Source organism: Lepidothrix coronata, unplaced genomic scaffold, assembly GCF_001604755.1.
Source record: "Lepidothrix coronata isolate B3197 unplaced genomic scaffold, Lepidothrix_coronata-1.0 Scaffold47, whole genome shotgun sequence".
NCBI lineage: Eukaryota > Metazoa > Chordata > Aves > Passeriformes > Pipridae > Lepidothrix > Lepidothrix coronata.
The window spans coordinates 3585229-3605671 of NW_016690227.1; the positions used below are offsets into that span (position 1 = coordinate 3585229).

General features: G+C 41.3%; 1 protein-coding gene and 1 long non-coding RNA gene across 10 annotated transcripts in view; one reads left to right on the plus strand and one right to left on the minus strand.

The window, feature by feature from the left end:
- Nucleotides 1-1543: 1543 nt before the first annotated feature.
- LOC108497343 lies at nucleotides 1544-8832 on the minus strand. The gene is made up of 3 exons (XR_001874760.1): nucleotides 8637-8832; nucleotides 2010-2098; nucleotides 1544-1726 (listed from the first exon to the last, which is right to left on the minus strand). It is a non-coding gene; the product is annotated as an uncharacterized LOC108497343 (long non-coding RNA).
- Nucleotides 8833-9262: 430 nt separating this feature from the next.
- The window catches only part of FHOD3 (formin homology 2 domain containing 3), a 385562-nt gene continuing 374381 nt past the window's right edge, over nucleotides 9263-20443 (plus strand). For all 9 annotated transcript variants that reach the window (XM_017814946.1, XM_017814947.1, XM_017814953.1 and 6 more), the window contains exon 1: nucleotides 9263-9437. In XM_017814946.1, coding sequence (XP_017670435.1) covers nucleotides 9273-9437 — 165 coding nt within the window. In that variant the 5' untranslated portion in view covers nucleotides 9263-9272. The remainder of the gene's footprint in view (nucleotides 9438-20443) is intronic.

Sequence of the window (20443 nt, forward strand, 5' to 3'; positions counted from 1 at the left end):
TATTTTATTCTAAAGAGATAGATGAAACTCCTGCTCCGTGTACACTAGGGGCTGGAAAGCCAAAAATTTAATAAATAAAAATATTTGGATGCATGAAGAATGGGATAAAAACTAATACAGAAAACATTACAATGGCTTTATGAAGACAGTTTCTTTTTACTCTTACAATTCTCTGTCCAGTTTTCAACTTTCCACTCCCCAAAATACAAGCCAAACACACAGCATGCTCAGAGATAGACTGAAAAATAACACAGGAATGTAAAACTTCCATTTGAAGAGAGGAAGAAAATGTTAGATGTGTTTATTTTACAAAGAAAGTGAATAAAAATGAAGGTGATAAAACTGTTTAAAACAATGAATGATGTAAAAGAACAAGTATTAGTATACATGCAGTTGTATAATAATGAAAGCTTTCAAGAAAACTGAAAATAGGGGAATTCCAAAATAATGAAGAGGAAGGCTTTAAAAAAATCCATATTTAGCCTCTGGAACTTAATCCTGTGAGACTGTGGTGAGGTAAAATACATGCCCATATTCAAAAATGGAGGGATTTTTTATGCTGATAAGACCATATGAACTTAGAAAACTACATTAAAGAGGAATATTTCAAACTAAAACTGTTGTGGAATATACAAAATCATCTGCTAAACAGTGTTTATCATTAAAAAGGTATGTACAAATTATCTTGCAATTTCTTATGATGAAGTCTCTTGCTCTTCACCCTGAGGTAGGTGATATTGGTCACTAAGCTTAATATTCTCCAAATTTACCTGTCCCCAGAAATTTGTTTATGATCTTGCATTTACAAAAGCAGTAACAAGTAATTTTGCATTGAGGATGTTTATATCAGCATAGGACTTTTTACATCAAAATAAATAATGCTGGATTATCTACAGTCACTTCAATTGTTTATAAAAGTTGATATGAACACTCCCCTGTGTTTTCATCAAACCACAAATATTTATTCTTGGCTCAATCTTAGAATACACTTGTTGGATGTGTGTACACTGACTGAGGAAAATACATTTTAAGTAATATCTTAATTAGCAGCTATCTAACCTAAGGTGCAAAAGTCCGACTATGAAGACAAGTTTTAAAGCTGTAGAAGCTCATTTTGTTGACAAAAGGATTGATAAACTGTGAAGCACACTTCCAAGCATTTGTGGTCTTTTTCCCTAAATATTTTTCCCCTTGAAACTTCTTTATTTTAACTTTCCTAGTTTCTAGATCAATTTGCATCAAATAAGCATCCACAATGCAAAGTGGATACCTGAAATGAAAAATTATGAACTACTTTTTCTCCTCCAAAGTTTAGTTTAAACAAGTCACCGAGGCAACACTCAGCACTACTTTATAAGATATAAAGTGATGTGATAATTAATCAGTGGGTTAATGCTGTCAGTAACAAAAAAAATAAAGCAAATTTCATATGTTCAGATTCCAAACCAAGATGTTCTGTTTTCCTCTAGAAGAGGTTATTTTTATTTATCTTAGAAACTACTTTAAAAATAAACTGGGTCTTGGTACTTTTTCAGATGTTCTCATTTATTGTCATGTGCCAGCAAATGGCCACCGCATTGCTGGCCGCTGTCTATTAAATGTCTGTATGGCTTGTGTCCAGTCTGGCATTTGTTTCTATTGAGTTGAAAATGCAGAAAAGGTCATTACAGCTACAGCATGTCTGTAAGCAGGTTGCTTTATCCCTTTTTTATTCTTCTTCTTAGTCCTGTAATGATAGAGACTTTCTGTACAAACGTGTGTGAAACACAAGCTTTTATGTTTAGAAAACAAAATTAAAGCAAGAGCAGTGCCATGAATTACATCTGAAAATATAATTTGCTCGATAAGTAACGTAATCTATGGATGGGAGCATCTTCCCATTTTCCAAGGAAGACTCATTAGTTGAGTTTTATGCTAAGATCTCATACTAGTAAGATACCATTATATTTGATAAAACCAGTGTCAGTTTACATAAAAATTTATATATCAAAGAATAAGAAGCAACTTACCAACCATTCTCACTGCTGCTTATGGGTCTTTTTTCAGCTCACATGCTTTTATAACGGAGAAGAAGGACTGTGCTTCATTCTTTATTCCACTGAAAAGAAATTATCAAGTTCTATTGCTGAACCAAAAAACTAGTTTGCATTACACTTTCAGAGACTGCCGGGCAGGAAAATACTGAAATTTTTGGGGGGTCCTTAGCAGAATTTGCTGTACTGGGACAGACAATTGGTCCAACATGGTTCACCTTGCTTCTGGAAATCACCTTTGCCTCGTGTCCTCTCTGAAGACATCGTCCAGGAAACCCCTGTTACCACTCTCCTGTTCTCCATTAGTGTACAGCATCAGAGAATGAGGAGAGAAATGAAGAGAGGCAAGCTCTCTCTACCCTCAAACAAACTTCCAAAAGCGGATCAAAAGGTTTTTCAAGTCAAAAGTCAGACTGTGTTCAGATACAGGCTAGTATATTTCCAGTAAATTCAAAGTAAGGAATCTATAACAGAAATAGAAAACGCTTGTAGCCAACTCCTCTTGCAATGCTCTAAAAGACGAAAATCAGAGCTCACTTCAAGTTCTATTTGCAGTCAGTTCATTAACTTTTTTAAGTTCCAGCAAACTCTGCAGCCTCCCCTCTGCTCCCTAGCAGGTTTTCTTTCCAGTGTTTCTGTGGCCCAGTTCAGCAACCTCTCCATCTGAGCATGATCTGCAGGCTCTGAGGTCTCTCCTGGGACCCTCACTCTCTGCCTTCCCATACTCTTCAAGCTGTGTAACCTCCTCCCCATCGTCCAAATCAGGTGCTTCAAGGAAAGGAGCGATATTAAAATCATCTGGAGGCATTCCCACACCTTTATATTTTTAGAGGAGGATAATGAAAAATGGACAGAAAATCTATAAAAGACATACCTCACTGATAAAAGAACTTTGATTTAAAGACTGAGTTTTTGCCTGATTTAATGGCCAGCTCTGGAGAATCAGTCACCATTTCAAAAATCATGTGTAGTTACAGCTCTGTAACATTACAAATGGTAAAAGATCCCACGAGCAGAAATAGCTTCTAAGTGATTCTTGTTTGTTCTCATTGTCTTACACCTATGTCCTTATATACCTTAGACATGTTTGTGGTCTCATTGATGTCCATGGGCTTGAGAGCTTGAGCAGTTACAGTTAACCGGAATTTGATAAAGCATGGATGGTCCTTGGCTGGAGGTTTGATGTGTAGAGTTAACAGTAGGGAGCATTCTTTTTAGAGTCTGAAAAGGTGGCTCTGCATATGTATATAAACATTTACACAGATGCAGAATAAAATATTTTCAGAATAAATTTTAATTCACAACTTCATATGGTATATGTCTTTTATTTCTGAGAAAGAATCAGAGCTGAGTAGCAGAGAGGGTTGGTTTCTGCAAGCTCTCCCCCTCACTTGTTGAGGTACTTAAAGTGAATTAATCCAATGGCTTGACGATTTAGGTGAGAGTATCTAATGTTTAAGCCCCATAAATGCTGCCATGGTAAAATTCCAGCACAAAGTTAAAGTCACTCCTAGTGACTTTTTCAGAGTCTCATTGCATGCATTTCCTCCTCTTCTGTGCAGCCTGGTGTTAGCTGTAGAACACCCAACCAGCCTAAGCTAAGGTCACTCTCAGCAGCACTCCTAACTCATAGTGTTCTTAGATGTTTTGGAATCTGGTTGTAGGCAGATTGGCAGAATTAGACAGCCAACAGCGGTGGTTACTTTTGACTTCATCTCCATTTTGTCTGGTAACATTCCAACCATAAAATGGGGGCAAAATGACCTCTTCCCTGCAGAGGACGTTGTGATTATAAATTAATAGATAGTTGCAAAGCAATCATCTGATATAGTACTGAGCACTGGAGCAAATCTCTTGAGGAAATTAGTTCTGTCATCAGAACAGGGTTTAAGGAGCGTGCAATGGATATGGCAGGAGGTCTTGAGCATTAAATGGTGAAGGTGAAGTAAAATACCTGTGTGCATGAATTAAGTCCCCTTGCCTGTGTGCTGAGAGACAGGAGTCTTGTAAGAGACCACAAGTGTATTTGTGTAACCAAAGACTGTATTAAATGGCATTGAGCAGCACGCACATCATAGAAATCTCACTTTTCAGCCCTTTCAACAGGAGTTATATCTTTAAGACCTTTCCACCTTAGGTGAAGACCTTGCAGAGAAGTAGGTGATCTATAGGATCACCATCAGAACATCAAACATTATATCCTAGGGTGGTATGATCCATGGTTTTTACAGATCTGTGCAGCATCTTTGAACGTTGAGTGATTTTGGAATCGTGAACCTTGAGCTCATCTTCACCACCAAACTGCAGTATTAGCCAGTGTTAATAGCATATAGTATTACTTCATATAAAGTATTAGCCAGCAACCACAGACAGATAATTTTCAGTACAACTCAACAGAATTGGAATGCGTGATTATGTAATTCAAGCTTGATGAAGACACTGACAGTCTTTGGGACCACTGTAAGTCCTTAGGTACAAAAAAGAAGTTTTTGTTAGGGTGGGCTTTTCTGTGGATGTCTTCTGTTATCCAGTCATATGACACCCAGTTCAGGTTCTATTGCAATCAGTAAAAAAACACTTCTATAAAAAAAAATCATATAAGAATTGTATCCTTGATCTGTCAGCTCCTCAGTTTCCCCATCTGAAGGGCAGGAATAAGCAGGCAACATTTAATGGTAGCTGAGCACTTTGAGATCCTTGGATGAACGAGGCCAAAATCTACAGTATTATTTTTGGTCTTGTGACAGACTGGATTTCACTTACACACCATTATTTTGAGAAGTGTGTTAGGTTATTTGCCTGTCCATGCTAACAATGATAATAAATCGCTCTCCACACTTCACTAAGAGAACAAAGCTATATCTACAGATTATAGTGTGGATAAGGCAGAAATACTGTTCCCATCACTACAGTAAAGGATCTGTCAGCACTTTCATTACTGTACTTTAATTCCAGTGGTTTGCAAGCCCATTTTGATTACCATTACCAAATAGACTGTTATTTTTCAGCTTTATTAAGGTTAAGTGAATAAATCATGGAAGTTAAAATTGCTTTTGTTCTCCCATAACTAAAATTGGCTTCAAGTTCAAAAAATGAAATTTGGAAAGCAATTCAATTTGTCTGACAGGGAGAGATAAAGCCAAAGGACTGGCCACTTCATATACTGTAATCTCACAATCATGTGTCTAGATCTGTATTGACGTGATGATACACCAGAAAAAATAATACTCCTATGGAGCTATGCCAATTGCTCTGATACCTAGTATCATTTTTTAAAACTGCTTAAATGCACATTTACGTTGTGTCTGGGTGGTCCTTGGGTTAAAAAATATGCTTTCAATAACTTTCCCTCAAATATATATTTTTTATTTTTAATAAAAAAGAGGAAATTAAAGACAAAAAAACCCCATGTTATTTTAACATTGAGGTTTCAACAATAATGAAATTCAAATTTAAACTTGACACACCATCTTAACTCATTCAACAATGTATTTCTAAGAAATGCCAATAATGGGATGAGTTAAGATGAATAAATCAGCCCTAAATGAAACCTCCTAAGTTATGTTTCATTCCTGAAAAATGTGTGCACACATTTTCCCCTTATGATTTTGTGAAAGGAACTTGGGAGCTTGAAACTGGACTTTACTTGATAATATGCAGGTTATGTTTTCATGGAAAGGGCATGTGAGATAGACTCAGGGACTCCAAGGTCAGCAAGCAACACAGCCCATCTCAGTTGTCACCTCCAGGAATGGGACTCACTAGTCCATGATACCACTGAAGGCAGATGGAACACAGCCTGGACTGTGCCGAGGATTCTTCGGAGCTCCTGAATGCTGTTTTCATTCAGCATGACTGAGGAAAATGCTCTCACTCTCTGAGAAGGCCTTACCTTCCATAATGAGAAATGGGGTGAGGCGACCACATCTGCTGTTCTTGTCGTGCCTCTGTCCTTCCAGATGCAATGCCCATGGTGCTTCATGCCTTGTACTCCTGACAGGAAGTGTCTGGCTGTTCATTTGAATTTGACTGTGTGTTAAGGTAATTTAAAAGCCATCTCATGCTCTTTTGAAAGGTTGTAGTGGAACAGTGAGAAGTAAAGTTGCCTGTTCACCTTCATTTAGCTGCTGCACTGAATAAGCAAAACCTTGTGAGAGGAGAGAGGAGATAGGAGAGAAGAGAGATGACAGAGGAGAACGGAGAGAGGGGAGAGCGCTATCCTTCAGTCTGCAAAGCAGATAGAGCGTGAGGGAAGGACTTTTCAAAGGACAAGGTACAGCTTTGCAGCAGAAGCATAAACTGGTGACTGGAAGAGGAGGCTATACACTGCCCTGGCTCAGGCTGATGGAAAGAGACTGCAGATTCAGAAGGCCTCTGAAGAGTATGTAGAAGAGCGGCAAACCATTCAAATGCTGAATTTAGGCATGTGTCTCTCCCTCTACACTCACACTCACAGACTTTGTAATGTTATTCTGCTTTATCCAGCAGATCTGTTTTCTCTTTCTACCTGTATTAATTGAATTCAAATTCAAATAAAATCCAGATTCTGAAATTCATTGGTTTATAGTGCTTTGGGGATGTTTACAATTAAGAAAAATTATAAGAAAGCGTGTGTGTGTGTGTGTGTGTGTGTGTGTGTGTGTGTGTATGGGAAGTATAGGAAAGTATGAGAAAAGGATGAACGTCAAAGCTCTGGCTAACTCAGAATCCTTTCATGCTTGTATCACTCTATTTTCCTTCCTTCCTGGTCGTAAAATGTATCTCCATCAGTCACCTTGTATTTGGAAATCCAGTTGAAGAGCATAACATACAAGGTTCCTTATGGGATTTAGAGTCAGTGGCTAGATGTTGAGCCTTAGGTTATCTGATCTCCATCGGCTGATCCTTCGTTTTCATTTTCCATTATTGCAGGAAAGATAATGTGATGTTGTCCCATAAAAAATCCTGGCTTTCATAATTCATTTAAAACTGCCCTCCAAGTATTAATGCCTCTGCAATGAGACAAGTGCCATATATTAATTTAGGAAAAGCCAGGATTAATCCTGACTATTAATGAATAGCAAGAATAACAATCTTATACCACTTCATGTCAATAATTCATTAGCAGAAAATGCCACCTCATATTAATCATTGATTAGCAGAAAATGCCACCTCATATTAATAATTAATTAGCAGCAAATGTAATTTTTTTTACAAAAATGGAATTTAAATGATAATTCAGTAAATCATGATTCATAAACCCAAAATATCCTTTATAATTTTAACTTCACATTGTGACAAAAATACACAACATAAATAAGCAGATATAAACACACAACATAAATAAGCAATACTGTTTTCTCTAGAAACGAAATTGTTGGTACTAAAGGAAATGCAAAAATATATTTCTTTGTAAAATAGGAATTTTGTAAAATAGGAATTTTAAAAATCAAAACTAGGACTTCACCATATATAACTTCTCTTTTCTGAAAATACGCATAACTGCTTGCAAAACCGAACCATGACAAGTTAGTCCCAAGAAGAACAGAAACAGAAGGACAGATCACATGTGGACAGAAATCCCCTTTTGTGTCAGTGCTGACAAATACTCCCAAACCAGTAATAATTCTGGGAGGAAATTGTTACTTCATGCAAACACTATGATCTAGACGTCATGCTTTCTTGCCTAAGACATTTCTGTGATAAATCCTGCAGTTCTCACCATGCTACAGGTCTTGCCCCACAGCCCTCTCCATGAAGGAAGAAAGGATAGGTTGTTATGAGCCATGTCTCTAAAGTACAGTGCATCCTCTTGGATAGATGCTCAGCCTATGCAAGTGCAGCCATTCCCCCAGGACAGGGAGCCCCTTTGTTCTCTGTATTTCACCCATAACTTATTTCATGGCCCTTTTCCTGAGGTCCACACCCCCAAGAGTGAAGACCCGAGTGTGTGTATCCTCGATTCCCACCAATGAGGCTGCAGTCTGGGTAACATGTATAGATGCACCTTGAAGAGCTCAACGCTCTGCTCTGTGCCTACTCAGGTGTTTGGCACTTTGTCCCCACATTCCCCTGGGAGGAGGAAGGAAGGAGAAGGCCTAAGGAAAGAGGAGAGCCCACACGCAAAGCCAGGCAGCACCTGGCGTGTCTCCTGTCCAGAGTGGGGAGTCTGCCCAGGCCCTATGCTCTGGGAAACCAAACGAATCTCGAGTATATACAACCCTAATGGCAGAGAGGGTTTTGTACAAATACAGATAAACGTACCCAACAATCTTATATCGAATACCCTGGTTTCAGGTCACAGAATCAGAGACTCACAGAGTATTTGTAGTTGGAAGGGACCCACAAGGACCATTGAGTATAATCATTAAGTGAATGGCCTGAACAGGATTGAACCCACATCAGCATCATCATGGCTAGGCTTCCCGAACAAAGATTTGGGATTGAACCCACAACCCTGGTGTTATTAGAAACAGGCTCTACCAAGTGAGCTAATCTCAAACTTTTTTTTTTTTTCTTTCTAAAGCGGGTATTATTTAAGGTTTCCCTTTAGAAAGGGGTAAATATTACACTAAAGATTTGGGACATTTGGGATGTTCGTGACAGGAAGACTGAGCTCAGTACACGCGCATTCTTGCCGGGAGTCAAGGGTGAGTCGCTCCCGCTCCTCTGATGCGGCTGGAAAGTCTGGCGGCCCCGCTCCCCCTTTGTCTCTCGCTGTCTCTCTATCTGTTCCCCCTGGGCCTGGGCCGGCGGAGGCGGGGGATATCCCGGGCGGACTCTCCTTCCCGCCCGGCGGGGAGGTCTCCTCGGGTCGGGGGCGGCGCCGCCGTTGGCCGCGCGGGGGCGCTGGCGGCCGCCCCGTTGCCCGGCGTTGCTCTGGGCTGCCCGTGCCGGCCGCGGCATTCCCGCTGCTCGCTCGGCGCGCAGCGGCCGGGAATGGGGGAGCTGCTGCTGCTGCTCTGCCCGCGCCCCGCGGCTCCGGCGCCGCCTCCTGCTTTCTCGGCCTGAAGCGCTCCTGCACTCGTGGATCCCGGCGGGGAAGGGGCCATGGGCCGCCTCCCCGAGGCGCGGCGGCTGTGAGGCGGCCGGCGTTCGCTCGGGGAGCCGGGGGAAGGCTGCCGGCTGCCGGCCAGCCCGCGCCGGGGAGGGGAGTGCCGCTCGCAGGCGGCGGCGGGCGCGCAGGCAGCACCTCGGTGCCGGTGACTTGGGGGTGCCGCTGCCCGCCCGCGCCCGGCCGCGGCGGTGCATGGATGCGCCATGGCCACGCTGGTGTGCCGGGTGCAGCTGCTGGATGACACCGACCCCTTCAACAGCACCAACTTCCCTGAGCCCACCCGGCCGCCGCTCTACACCTTCCGAGAGGACATCCCGCTCGCCACCCAGCTGGCCGGGGTGCACCGCCTGCTCCGCGCCCCGCAGAAGGTACCGTGGGAGGGCAGGGGCGTGTGCGTGTGTGTGGCGGGGGCACCGGGCGAAGGGCAGCGGCCTCCCCGCATGAGCCCGGCGGCGGGGAACAGAGGCCGGCGGGCGGCCCCCGACCCTGCGGGGCGGCAGCCCGGGCTCTATGCGGGGAGAGCGCCCGGCGGCGGGGCTGCCCCACTGGACCCCGTGTGCCCCCGCCGGCTCCCCGTGTGCCCCTGCCGGCGCTATCCCTCGCCCCGGCACTATCAGTATTTCCTTAAGTCCTGGGGGGAGGCCCGGGGCTCCCTCCGCTGCTCTCCTGTGCTCCCAAACGCCCTCAAGGGCAGATACCACCTCTGCTGCAGTTGTAGCTGTAGCTGCTGCAAACATTCCTCAGGAGAAGAAAAACCTCATCAAACCTAAGCCCCAGATGGGTATCAAGTACTACGTGCCTGTCCTTCGCTAGCGTTGCCGGAGTGTCTGGGGATACTGAGGAATGAGATGGTTCAGGACGGCCGGGCTGCGCGGAGCAGGGTCGCGCCGGCAGGACCAGGACTTTGCCGTGGTGAGGTTTAATGAGCTAGGCAGATCCAGCCAAGGCTTTGGTAAAAATAGCAGCGTGTCTGCTGCCCTTGAAACAATCGGTACTGTTAGTCCCTCTTGCGAAAAACTGCAGCATGGCCCTTGTCAAATCTTACCTATCTCTTCTGCATGCTTCTTCTAGTACATATGCTGGCATCCGCAGGTCAGCCCTTGAAGTCAGGCACCCGGGCACGATCCTTGAATTTTTAGTTTTCAAAGCAATGCCATTGATTGACATAATAATAATGTTGTTTCATTATTATCTTGTATCTGCACATTAGTTATGCAGAGTGCACTGAAGAAAAAAGGAAAAATGCCCACTTCTTTTTTTTTCTACAAAGTAAAAGTTGTAAAACTTTTATTTGCATTGTGATGAAGTGGGAGGAAAATACTCTTTTAACATCACTTCTTGTTTTATGCTCATGGGAACATGCGGGAAGATGACAAAAGGGTGTGTGTCCTCTTAGATTTAAGGATATCCAAAACCCCATAAAAGTATTTCAGAGAAAATCTCTTGGAGCAGACAGAAGTTTTGCATTTGTAGAACGATTTCTTGCATAATAGTTGCCAAGGATACAGCATCCAGTGAACAGAGCTCTGCCTAACACACAAAAACTTTGGAAGCTCTTGGTGTGCTGGGTCAATTCTGTTTTCATGTGCCCAGTCGTCCCCAATTCAGAGAGTGGTCTCATTGTTTTCAAGGGAGGCCTTTTTTTGGAGTTAGAGCTAATTAAAAGAAGGGCAGGATGGATTCTGACACCTAATGAAGTAAATAAAGAGATAGTTTAAAATCTGGATTCAGAGTTAATTCAACCTCATTTTCAAGCATATTCCACTGTATTGTATTTTGCATTTGCTTTGCTTTGAATACTGTCCTGGCATTTATTTATAACCTTATACTAACACCACCAGCAACCCCCACCTCTGTTTAATGTCCTAGGAGCCATCCAAAATCCCTGACCACTTTTATACACTTAACTCCTGCCCAGTGTTCCCACATGCAATGTTTCTCAAGTTTAATTAATGTTTGGAAACCAGACTTGCAGACTTTGGATGAGAGATGGCCTAAGTCCCCAGAGGTGCTGCAAACCCAGCTATTGAAAGATAGTACTCTGCTAGAGGCAAGTCCTGGTCCAGTGACTTGTTAATCTGAGCTTCTGGCTCTTGCAAATATTTTGTTTCTGCTGTTGTAAGAATTTGGGCAGGCTCATTGAAATCTGCTTACATGGTTGCAGTTAACTTTGTGTTTGCAGAGCCATTGCCTGTCTCTAGAGTGCCTTAATTATGTCTCTTGGCTTTATCTTGGCTTCTACAAAGTAAAAAAAAAGGTGTTGATGAGACTTCTTTACTTTTATTCCTTATAGTGAGAGCACAGTTCTTTGTGTGCACTTGCAGTTAGGGCAGCATTTCTGTGTTTGGCATTACAATCTTTGTGATTCTGATTTGTGTTGCTTTCTAAGGACAGGCTTTCCATTTTCTATTTGGGAGGTGGGGATATTCTTTCTACATCTTTTCCTTAAGACTGTATTCACCTGGTCAATAGAAGATCACAACATTAGTTGCCTGAGAAGAATTTTGCTCCATTTTACCCAGAGATCAGGGCAAACTCTGTGATCCCAGAAGAATGCAGCTGTCAAAGCAGAGCATGGGTTGAAATTCAGGTGTCAGTTCACATTGACACATTTGAGGTTTGATTGATTAATTACTTTGAAAATTAGTGAGCTAATGGATTGATGGTCCATTTAGTATTTTCATGGTGATGAGCGCAAAATATCTTGAAACAGACTTAGGAGTTTATATTTCAAATGGTGTCCCTGCCGATGGCAGGGGGGTTGGAACTTTAAGGTCTCTTCCAACCCAAGCCATTCTATGATGATAATGAAATGCATAGTAACACCACTGTCTAAATAATTTCTGAAATCTTATAAACTGTTGGCGTTTTTGCCAGTGACTTTATCAGTGCTAGTTTTTTGAGTTTTTGAGTTGTCATCTCTTGACTTGGATGAATATTCACTTATTCTGTGAACAGAGGTGCCAGCTTGTTGCCTTCAAATCACTGAGGAATTTGTACATCTTGTAGACAATGTATTGCTGTGGATGTACTTGAGAGGATGAAGTCAGTAGCTGGAATCCAGCTCACTTCAGTGACTGTCAGGTTTCGCTATTCCTGTCTTGAAATTAGTAGTGACGACAGTATTTTTGTAGTTACTAAAACAACTTGTGTATTACAAGTCCTTGTAAGTTAAACATTATAAACAATTATGAAGTAAACAATTTAAAAAGTAGATGAAAAATGCTTTGACATTCTGACCTGTCATAGTATGTCATTAGTAGCTTTTTTGTAACCAACAGATGTTACAGTTTGACTCCAAAGGGCAGGATTTCTTCAGTCCGGTTCTTTGGAAATACAACTCTTAATTTCACATGTTGGTTTTACTACTTCTCTTTAAACTTACAATTTTACTTGAGGCTGGATGAAAGTCTAGATTTCATTGCTGTCTTCTGAGCAGCAATGCTTTTTGATCCTTGTGAAGGAGTGCAGTGAAGTTAAGAAACTGAGTTCCATGAATAGTCTCTGGGATGGGCTTTACCACCCTCAGTAAAGTGGAGCACCTAAGCTGGTTGATAGGGAAAACTGAGAAGATGCAATCTTTCTTTGGCTTGGAAGTTGGTGCCTAATTGCAACCTCCTACCTCACTCTTGTTTCTCCACTTCTCCCTGTGCACATACCTTTCCCTACATCCGTATCTCTGGATACAGCAGGTTGCTGTTCCCTGGGTTGCGTTCAGTTCTGCCTGGTATACACGCTGAGCCCCATAGGGCATGGCACTGCCATCAGGAATGCTTGTTTCAGGTATCCTCCATGTTTTCATGTGCTTTGGTCCTAGATGCTGACACACCATCTTAGTTGGCGATCCAATGAAGTGCCAAAATTCTGTTATGGTATTTTTAGCCACATCTACAAATTCTTGCTGAGTAACTAAGCCACATTGCAGAGCTTTTGTGGGCTGCTTATATTGATTTGGCTGCCTAAGGTGCCATTTTGAATTTGACTGTTATTGTTTCTGAGGATTTTAAGTCACTCCTACTGTTTCTTCTATGAAGAAGAACTGGATTTAGCCTGGACTCTGAATTCAGATTCAGGCTTTTGCCCATTTCTGTGAACCTTGGGAAAATTCAGAACTGGGTCTGAATTGGTGGCTCAGGCACAGTGCCAATAGTGAACTTTGAATCTAATTCAGTACATTGGGTTTGTTGGTTTTGAATTGCTTTGAGTTACTTGATACTTATGACTTGCTGACACAGGGTCGTTCAGGAGAGTGGCTATATATACATGGCCGATGTCAAGTGGTGTACTTTTTTTAGAGATCTTCTTCATTATAACTTATTCGCATAATTACAGCATGCTGAGTATGTTGCCATAGTCTGTTTTCACATCCCACAGTACTGTTCAGTGTTGGGGCAGCTCTGTAAGAAATACAACTTTACAATAATATAGGAAATCAAGCTGTCTAATTTATCAAGAAAACATAATCGAAATACTTTGTGTAACAAGGGAAAACAAAAAAAAAAACAGTGCATATGATGTACTGGTGGTGGTGGTGGAAAGGGGAGATATAGTGCTATAAGGATAATTGCTTTGACCTTCTGTTCCCTCTGAGAAAACTGGAGGCAACTTCTGTGTTTAAATCCCATCCAAGAATTTGTAATTAGGAACAGTATCATTCAGAAAACAGTGGTTATAAGCAGATAAATCCAATGAGCACTAGAGGGATTCGAGAGTTTCATTCATAAAGCAACCATCCAGATTTCCATCTTCAGCTGTTGTGATTTAGCCCTAGATGAAAGCCAGGGTTGACTCTGGGGCATGGTGTGATGTAAACTGATAGCAAGGGCTGTTTCACTGGTTGTGTCCTGGCATGGAGCTCAGCTCTTGCATTGAATTCTGTGCCAGGTTCTATGCTGGCATCAACCTCAGGTTTTCTGAGAGCAGTAAACCTACCCACTGGCTCCTCTTCCCTGGGTTTCCTTGAAGCACATTAAGTGACATTAAGAAATGCCTTGGTGTACAGAGGCTAGGCAGAAACAGAAGAAGAAAGGATGGTTTGGAGCCTAATCCTGATGGAGGCACTGGTAATTAGAGCAGCTGTTCTCTGAAGAGAGCTTTTTTGGGTTAGTCATAATGATCTTCATGGGAGCTGAAGAATAGAAAATGAAAACTGGAATATTGTCATTGTCCCAGGGAAAATGAACACACAGGTAGGGGAAACTGGCTGATATCTTCTGCAAGTGTTGCTGCTGAGTGCTGGGAAATATTTTAGTTGAGGGCTGTCAGAACATATAGGTCTTTCATATTCTTCCTGAAGCAGGTGGACATCAGCCTTTTTTCATCCTTTGAGAGAAGAGGGGATTTAACACAACAGTTACTTCCAACAGGTTTCCAAAGTATTCTGACTCCAGTCAAGTATTTCTGGAGCTGGCAGATTCCCATGCTTAAAGAGATTGACCCTGTAGTAGCCATATGTGCTTGAATTTTATAGGAAAGTATTTGTGAGGGCAGAGGGGGTAGGATACTGCTCTGTCTTCTGCCTTTCAAGCACAAGCTGCATCTGAGTCCTGTGTGAAACACACTTTTCTGGGGGAATATAAACACCCACCCAAAACCACAACTGTGGAAAACTTCTTGGTCCCCAGCAGGTTCTGTGGTGTGGGCTTTCAAAAGAGCAGAGATACCCGTAGAACAGATACAAAGTAATAGTCAAATACTGGGCTTTATCTGCGGCAGTTTAACCTAAAATAACTTTGAAGTTCTTTCAAGGTTCTTCTGACAAGTTATGATTCGGACACATTGTAGTTGTTTGATCTAGGCTTAAAAGCTGTATTGTAAATGTAGGGGCACAGATCCATCCCAGAAGTTAATTGCCTTACTTTGACACTTCCTTCTTGCAAGTCACTCAGTTTGGCTGCTCACAGCTCAAGACTCTTTATAGAACTCAGTGTCAAGAACGGTGGGAGCGAAAGTGCTGGTAGTTCTCAGGGTTCCAATAAAGTTTGAAATCACAGATTGGTCAGATGCAGCCTCTGGAAACTTGCATCACCCTGTGTTTCCTGGAGGTTTGGAATCAAAGAAAGGAGATGAATAGGAAGAAGTTCGACCTTGATGTTACCATACTTCAAGTTTTGTACTTGCAGTTACAAATTTGGCTGTTTTCTGTCAAAACCAATTTGTTGATACCTCATTTCTTCGAAATTCTTCTTGTATGAAGATTATTAATGGCTTCACTTAGCAAGAGACTGAGATGACTTCAGTTCCTATCTGTGTTAGTGGAGGAATGGTCAGAGACGTGTGACCTGGCATGTTGCAATCTCATTTTCTTCCTCTGTTGTTCTAAATAAGAACAAAAGTTCTAAAAACCTTCAGGAGGAGTTTTTGCTTCCCAGTGCTTGCACGGCTGTCCTACTTTGCCAGTCATCATCATCATCATGGCTAGGCTTTGCGAACAAAGATTTGGGAAGGCTCTATCCACATTTGCTACAGGCACGCTGGTGGCTTATGAGGCCAATACGTGACAGACATATCCGATTGCAAAAGGCACAGCAGAAAGACTCCTTAGATGGTGTATTCTGCAAGACACGGTTCTTTCTGCGTTGCCTTTTCTCCTCAAGGGTGATCCTGCGTGTGTTCTCGAAGGAGACAGCTGCGTTATAGATGGTGTGTCTCCAGGCCTCCCGATTGGAGGCCAGAGTAGACCAGTTATGGTGATCAATATGGCCAAGGCTGAGATGTTGTTTCAGGGAGTCCTTGTATCTTTTCTTTGGGGCTCCTCTCATGCAGCAGCCAGTGGCAAGTTCACCATAGAGTAGGATCTTAGGGAGGCGGTGGTCCTTTATCCTGGAGACGTGCCTTGCCCATCACAGCTGTGTTCTCATCAACACAGCCTCAATACTTGTGACTGCTGCTTGCTCAAGAACAGATATATTGGTCACAAAATCTGACCAGTGGATGTTTAAGATTGTACAGAGGCAGCATTGATGGAAGCGTTCTAGGAGACACAGGTGGTGGCTGTAGATGACCCATGATTCGGAACCATACAGGAGAGTAGACAGCACAGGGGGGTAAATGAAAGTCCCTTTTCTTTCTGCCTGATTTCACTCACTGGGTTGTGAGGATGACTGTTACAACTCTTGTGCAAATGTATGCAAGGCAGCTGGGCTGTAAGTCGCCCCTCCATCACATTATCACTTACGACAACCCTACTTGGTTTTACAGTTCACTTCTCTGACTGCAATTTAGCCAGGACAGGTGGGTACCTCTTTCAAAAGGTGTTTTGTATTTCTCAGTGACCCCAGGTGGTCTGGGCTGGGGCTGTACAGCTCCTTTGGTAAGTGTTGCTTCAGTAGGCTGTATCAATGTGCTAAGATACTACTTCATTACCAGCTAGAGAAAAGAGTACTAGCTGCTTACACCTCTGTCATCACTTTACACACCACCTGGATTGCATTAGATTAATATTAACTTTATATTGTATTACAGTTATTAATAAGACAGCAAGGAATGTTGTTACATATTTTTAGCAGAGAAACAAGTTGGGACAATAGTTGCAGTGAGCTCTCTAGTAGGCCCAGCTACCAAGAAACATCTGCAACCATCTGGCGTATGAAACTGTTGAAGCAAAGGTAAGCGAGACTTGGAAGTTCACTTTCCACATGTCATCAGCTTAACACATATATATGAAAAAAATTTATTGCAGTTTCCAATTCCAGACACTTAAAAAGAAGTAATTCTGTCATTCCTAGCATTTTAAGAATGCTTAAAAACCCCACAAAAAACAAAGGCTTAGACCTTTTCCTTTATTTTCAGTATGACTACTTGACTTCAGTAGTCATACTTCTCAACTAAACCTCTATTTTGTGAAGACAATATTGAATTACAGAGTCCTGGAAAATTGCTATTTTTGTACCTGCATTCCTATTTACTATTGTTAAAAAAGGGCACTGCATTATTATTAATCTTTTTGATCATATTGCTCATTTAATATGGTAGTGCTCGGAAAGCTGAATAGTAAAGAATGGGGTGACTGCAAAAGCAGCTTCATCTCCTTTTAGTTGTAGTTCTAGAGTGGTTTTTAAGGCAAAGTGTTAATACTTGAAAAATGAAACTTGGACAGTGTTGTCTTGTGTTTACTAACAGTTAAATTCTTGATATCAGAAAAAGCTGATCTTGATAAGAAAAAGCTATATAAATAAACAAGTTGCAATACAAAGTCAAGTGAGGTACATGTGATTACATGCAGTAGTGGAGGGGTATGTATGGTCTGAAGCTTTATGTTCGTCAGCCACAAAAGTAGTAAGCTGTACCTTGTGCAACTAAACCAGTTATATTGCTTTAGCTCTATTGATACAGGTAAAGCAATACACTTTTCCTCTTGTACACAGCATGCATGATTATATTGGAATAAAATGCACTTGCAAATAGCTTGTATTTCGCTGTTTAGGAAAGAAAGAAAGTTTGCCATCACCTTGGTTTCTGTGTTGTCTTCTTTTTTAGAAACTACTCCAGTTAGACTATGCCAGTTAAAAAGGTAATTGTAAATAACCTTGATATTGATTAAAAAATAAAAATACAAGACATTTCAGTGCTGTTCTTTGAAGCTAGTTGCTTGAGATTTACTAATGAACCCTTCAACATTTGTAAGTGAAATTGAGAGAAAAAATATTTTCTTTAGAATTGTAAATATGCTGTTGCAGCTACATATAGCAGCTTCAGAAGTAAAGTAGCTGTTTCAACTGCTGGTGAGGTGCCTGGGGTTTTTGCATCAAGCTTTTTCTGATGGCTGTGTGATCAGCATGGAGAAGATGAAGTTCCTGAACTCTCTCTGGTGGGATTTCTCAGCATGTTCAACATGAGCTACCTGGTATGATTTGGGGGCTGGCAAAGGGGGCATCTGTAGCTCTCATAGCTCTGCCACCTAGGTTGCTTATCTAAGGGTCATAATGCAAGGTAAAGCTTCTTGAAAAAGCATATTGTGTCTGTTTTCCTACTTCATTACTACAAGGCTATTTTACAGCAAGGCTTGAAAGGAAAGAGCATAGTAGTGGGGTGTGCAATCAGGAAACCAACAGGAATCTCATCTGTGCTAGTGAAATGCCAAATGGGGACTTGTGCCTGGTTTTTGTCAGAGTGGAATAGAAGTTCTGAACTTTCTCCAAAGCACCAGTGATGACCCTTTTCTAGCTCTGGGGTAGACATAAATAGACTTTAGTACTCAGAAACACTTGGCATTTTATGGGAAGTGAAGAAATCGAAAAAGCTACATATTACCCTCTGTTTATTACCATGCTGCAGCAGCTGGCCCTGGAGTGTGACCTTTGACTCCACACACAAAGGGTTGTTTTTTTCCCCTTCAGCTCTAGCGTTCTGAGGGAGATGTCTCGTGAAAATCTTGAGTCCTCTGCCCTCTTTGTAGGAGGTCTTGGTGTCCCTCTTGGGGAAGACCCTTCCAGGTTTGCCAGGCAGAGAATTAAGGATACCTTAATTTCAGATTCTTGAAATTCGTCTGTGCTGCCCTGTCTCACAGGCAGGGAGGACCTCTATGTCCAACTATTGTCTGTCAAAAGCAAGTGAACTTGCAGAATTTTCTTTGTGTTTTGATGTGGGTTTATTTATTCATTTTTTAAAAGTTGGTCACTTTCAGAAGGTGCAAGAACTAGGAAGCCTGATAGTGGTGAGTGCCAAGGAGCTGCAGATTCTTGTGTATCTGGTTGTGATATTGTGCTGGTCCTGTGTTTTCTGAATTTTAGACGTCTCCCTCATGAGGCACACTTTGTCAAACTCCTTCCTGTAGGCATCTTTATAGGGAACTGTAATGTGATTTGAGAATGGGTATTTTTTGAAAAACTTCCTGAGGAAGTAAAAGTACTGCTAGGGTAAATTACACTATTTGTGCTTTTCAGTCTCTACATGTGTTCTTTTCATGTTTTCATCATTCTTAATTTCAACTACTCTACCATGCTATTAATGGATTTGAGCTTCATTTGTAAAAGCAGGTGGCCTGTAACTCTCCAGTGACTATGAGTAAGGTAGGCAGGCTTCATTTACAAGTGGAAAAGCAGGGTATAAGGAAAAAGTGGTATTTTATTTCATAACTGATTCAGTCTGTATTAGCATTCTAAATGATTAATGTATTGCAGTGATCACTGCTGGTCACAGTTGAAGGACTCTTACTTTACTGTGAATTTTTTTGTTCTGGTTTGATTATGATATATGAGATGTTTTTGTCCTATGGCTGTACAAGGCAAAAAGAAATGCAACTCTTCTGCGTTTAGTATCCACTGTTTTGTTTGCCTGTGACTCAAGCATTCCTTACCTGTCTTATAAGCCCTCATTTTACAATGTAGTATTCCTCATTATTTTTTCTTGGTTTTGTCCCCTTTATATATTTTTGCACAGAAGTGAGCATGAATGACTGCAAGTAATGCATTTAGATTTATTATACTTGCCTTATAGATAGTAACGTGTTCTTGTTTAGATGCTGAGTTCAATTGTTGTTTTTTTAGCCTAATTAAAAACTGAATTTGTCTTCAGAATTGTTTTAGCTACTGTATTATGGGTTTACTGGGTGTTATTCTGCTTTATGTGTGTATTACTGAAGTTAAGAAGCTTCTTTTAGACTGAATTTTGGCTTGGGAAGGAAAATGAGCCATTTCTGACAAAGCTGAAAGTTGTGAGGGAAGTGGTAGAAGAAAATCTTGATCTTTTAGAAATTAAGGTATGGTTTCTGAGACTTAAACTGTGTTTCTCAGTTCAGATGCTGATGAATTAAGTGTTTAGGTTTCCTGTCTTCTCGATGGATTTTTTTTTTTTTTGCTTGGTTTTGAAATGCAGATGAAAAAAGCCACCAGTTACAAATGTGAATTTATGTTAAGCTTATATCTTTGAGTTTCTGAATTTACTATTCAGATTCTCAGAGGTTTTTTTTTTTGGTGTCTTTGTTTCAACTTGCTGAAGAGAAATGATCAGCGCTCAAAAAGTGCCTCTCTGAGAAATGATCACCTGTAAGAAGTTTGAATTCTGGAAGCTTGTGATAATGGAGAGAATTATCTCAAGATATAGAAATCCTTTCTTTGCTAATTACATGTGCTTTAATTTATATGTGTGTTGAGCTTGAAAATCTTCAGAATATGTATGTGTTCCTTGTAGTCTTTTTCTCTCTCTCATCAAGAGGTTTGAAGGAAGCATCTCCTGATGCTCATCTGTACAAAGATGAAGATAATACTGTTTAGGCTAGATTTCAGAAGCTGTATCAAAAAAGATTAATGGCCCTGGGAAACTGGTAATGAAACACAGCCCTATGCTTCCTCACATCATTGATTAGTATTCAGTTCTAGTTTTAGTGTATGAAAGTCATTACTGTTTGATGGATCATTTAGCTATGTCCTAGAGG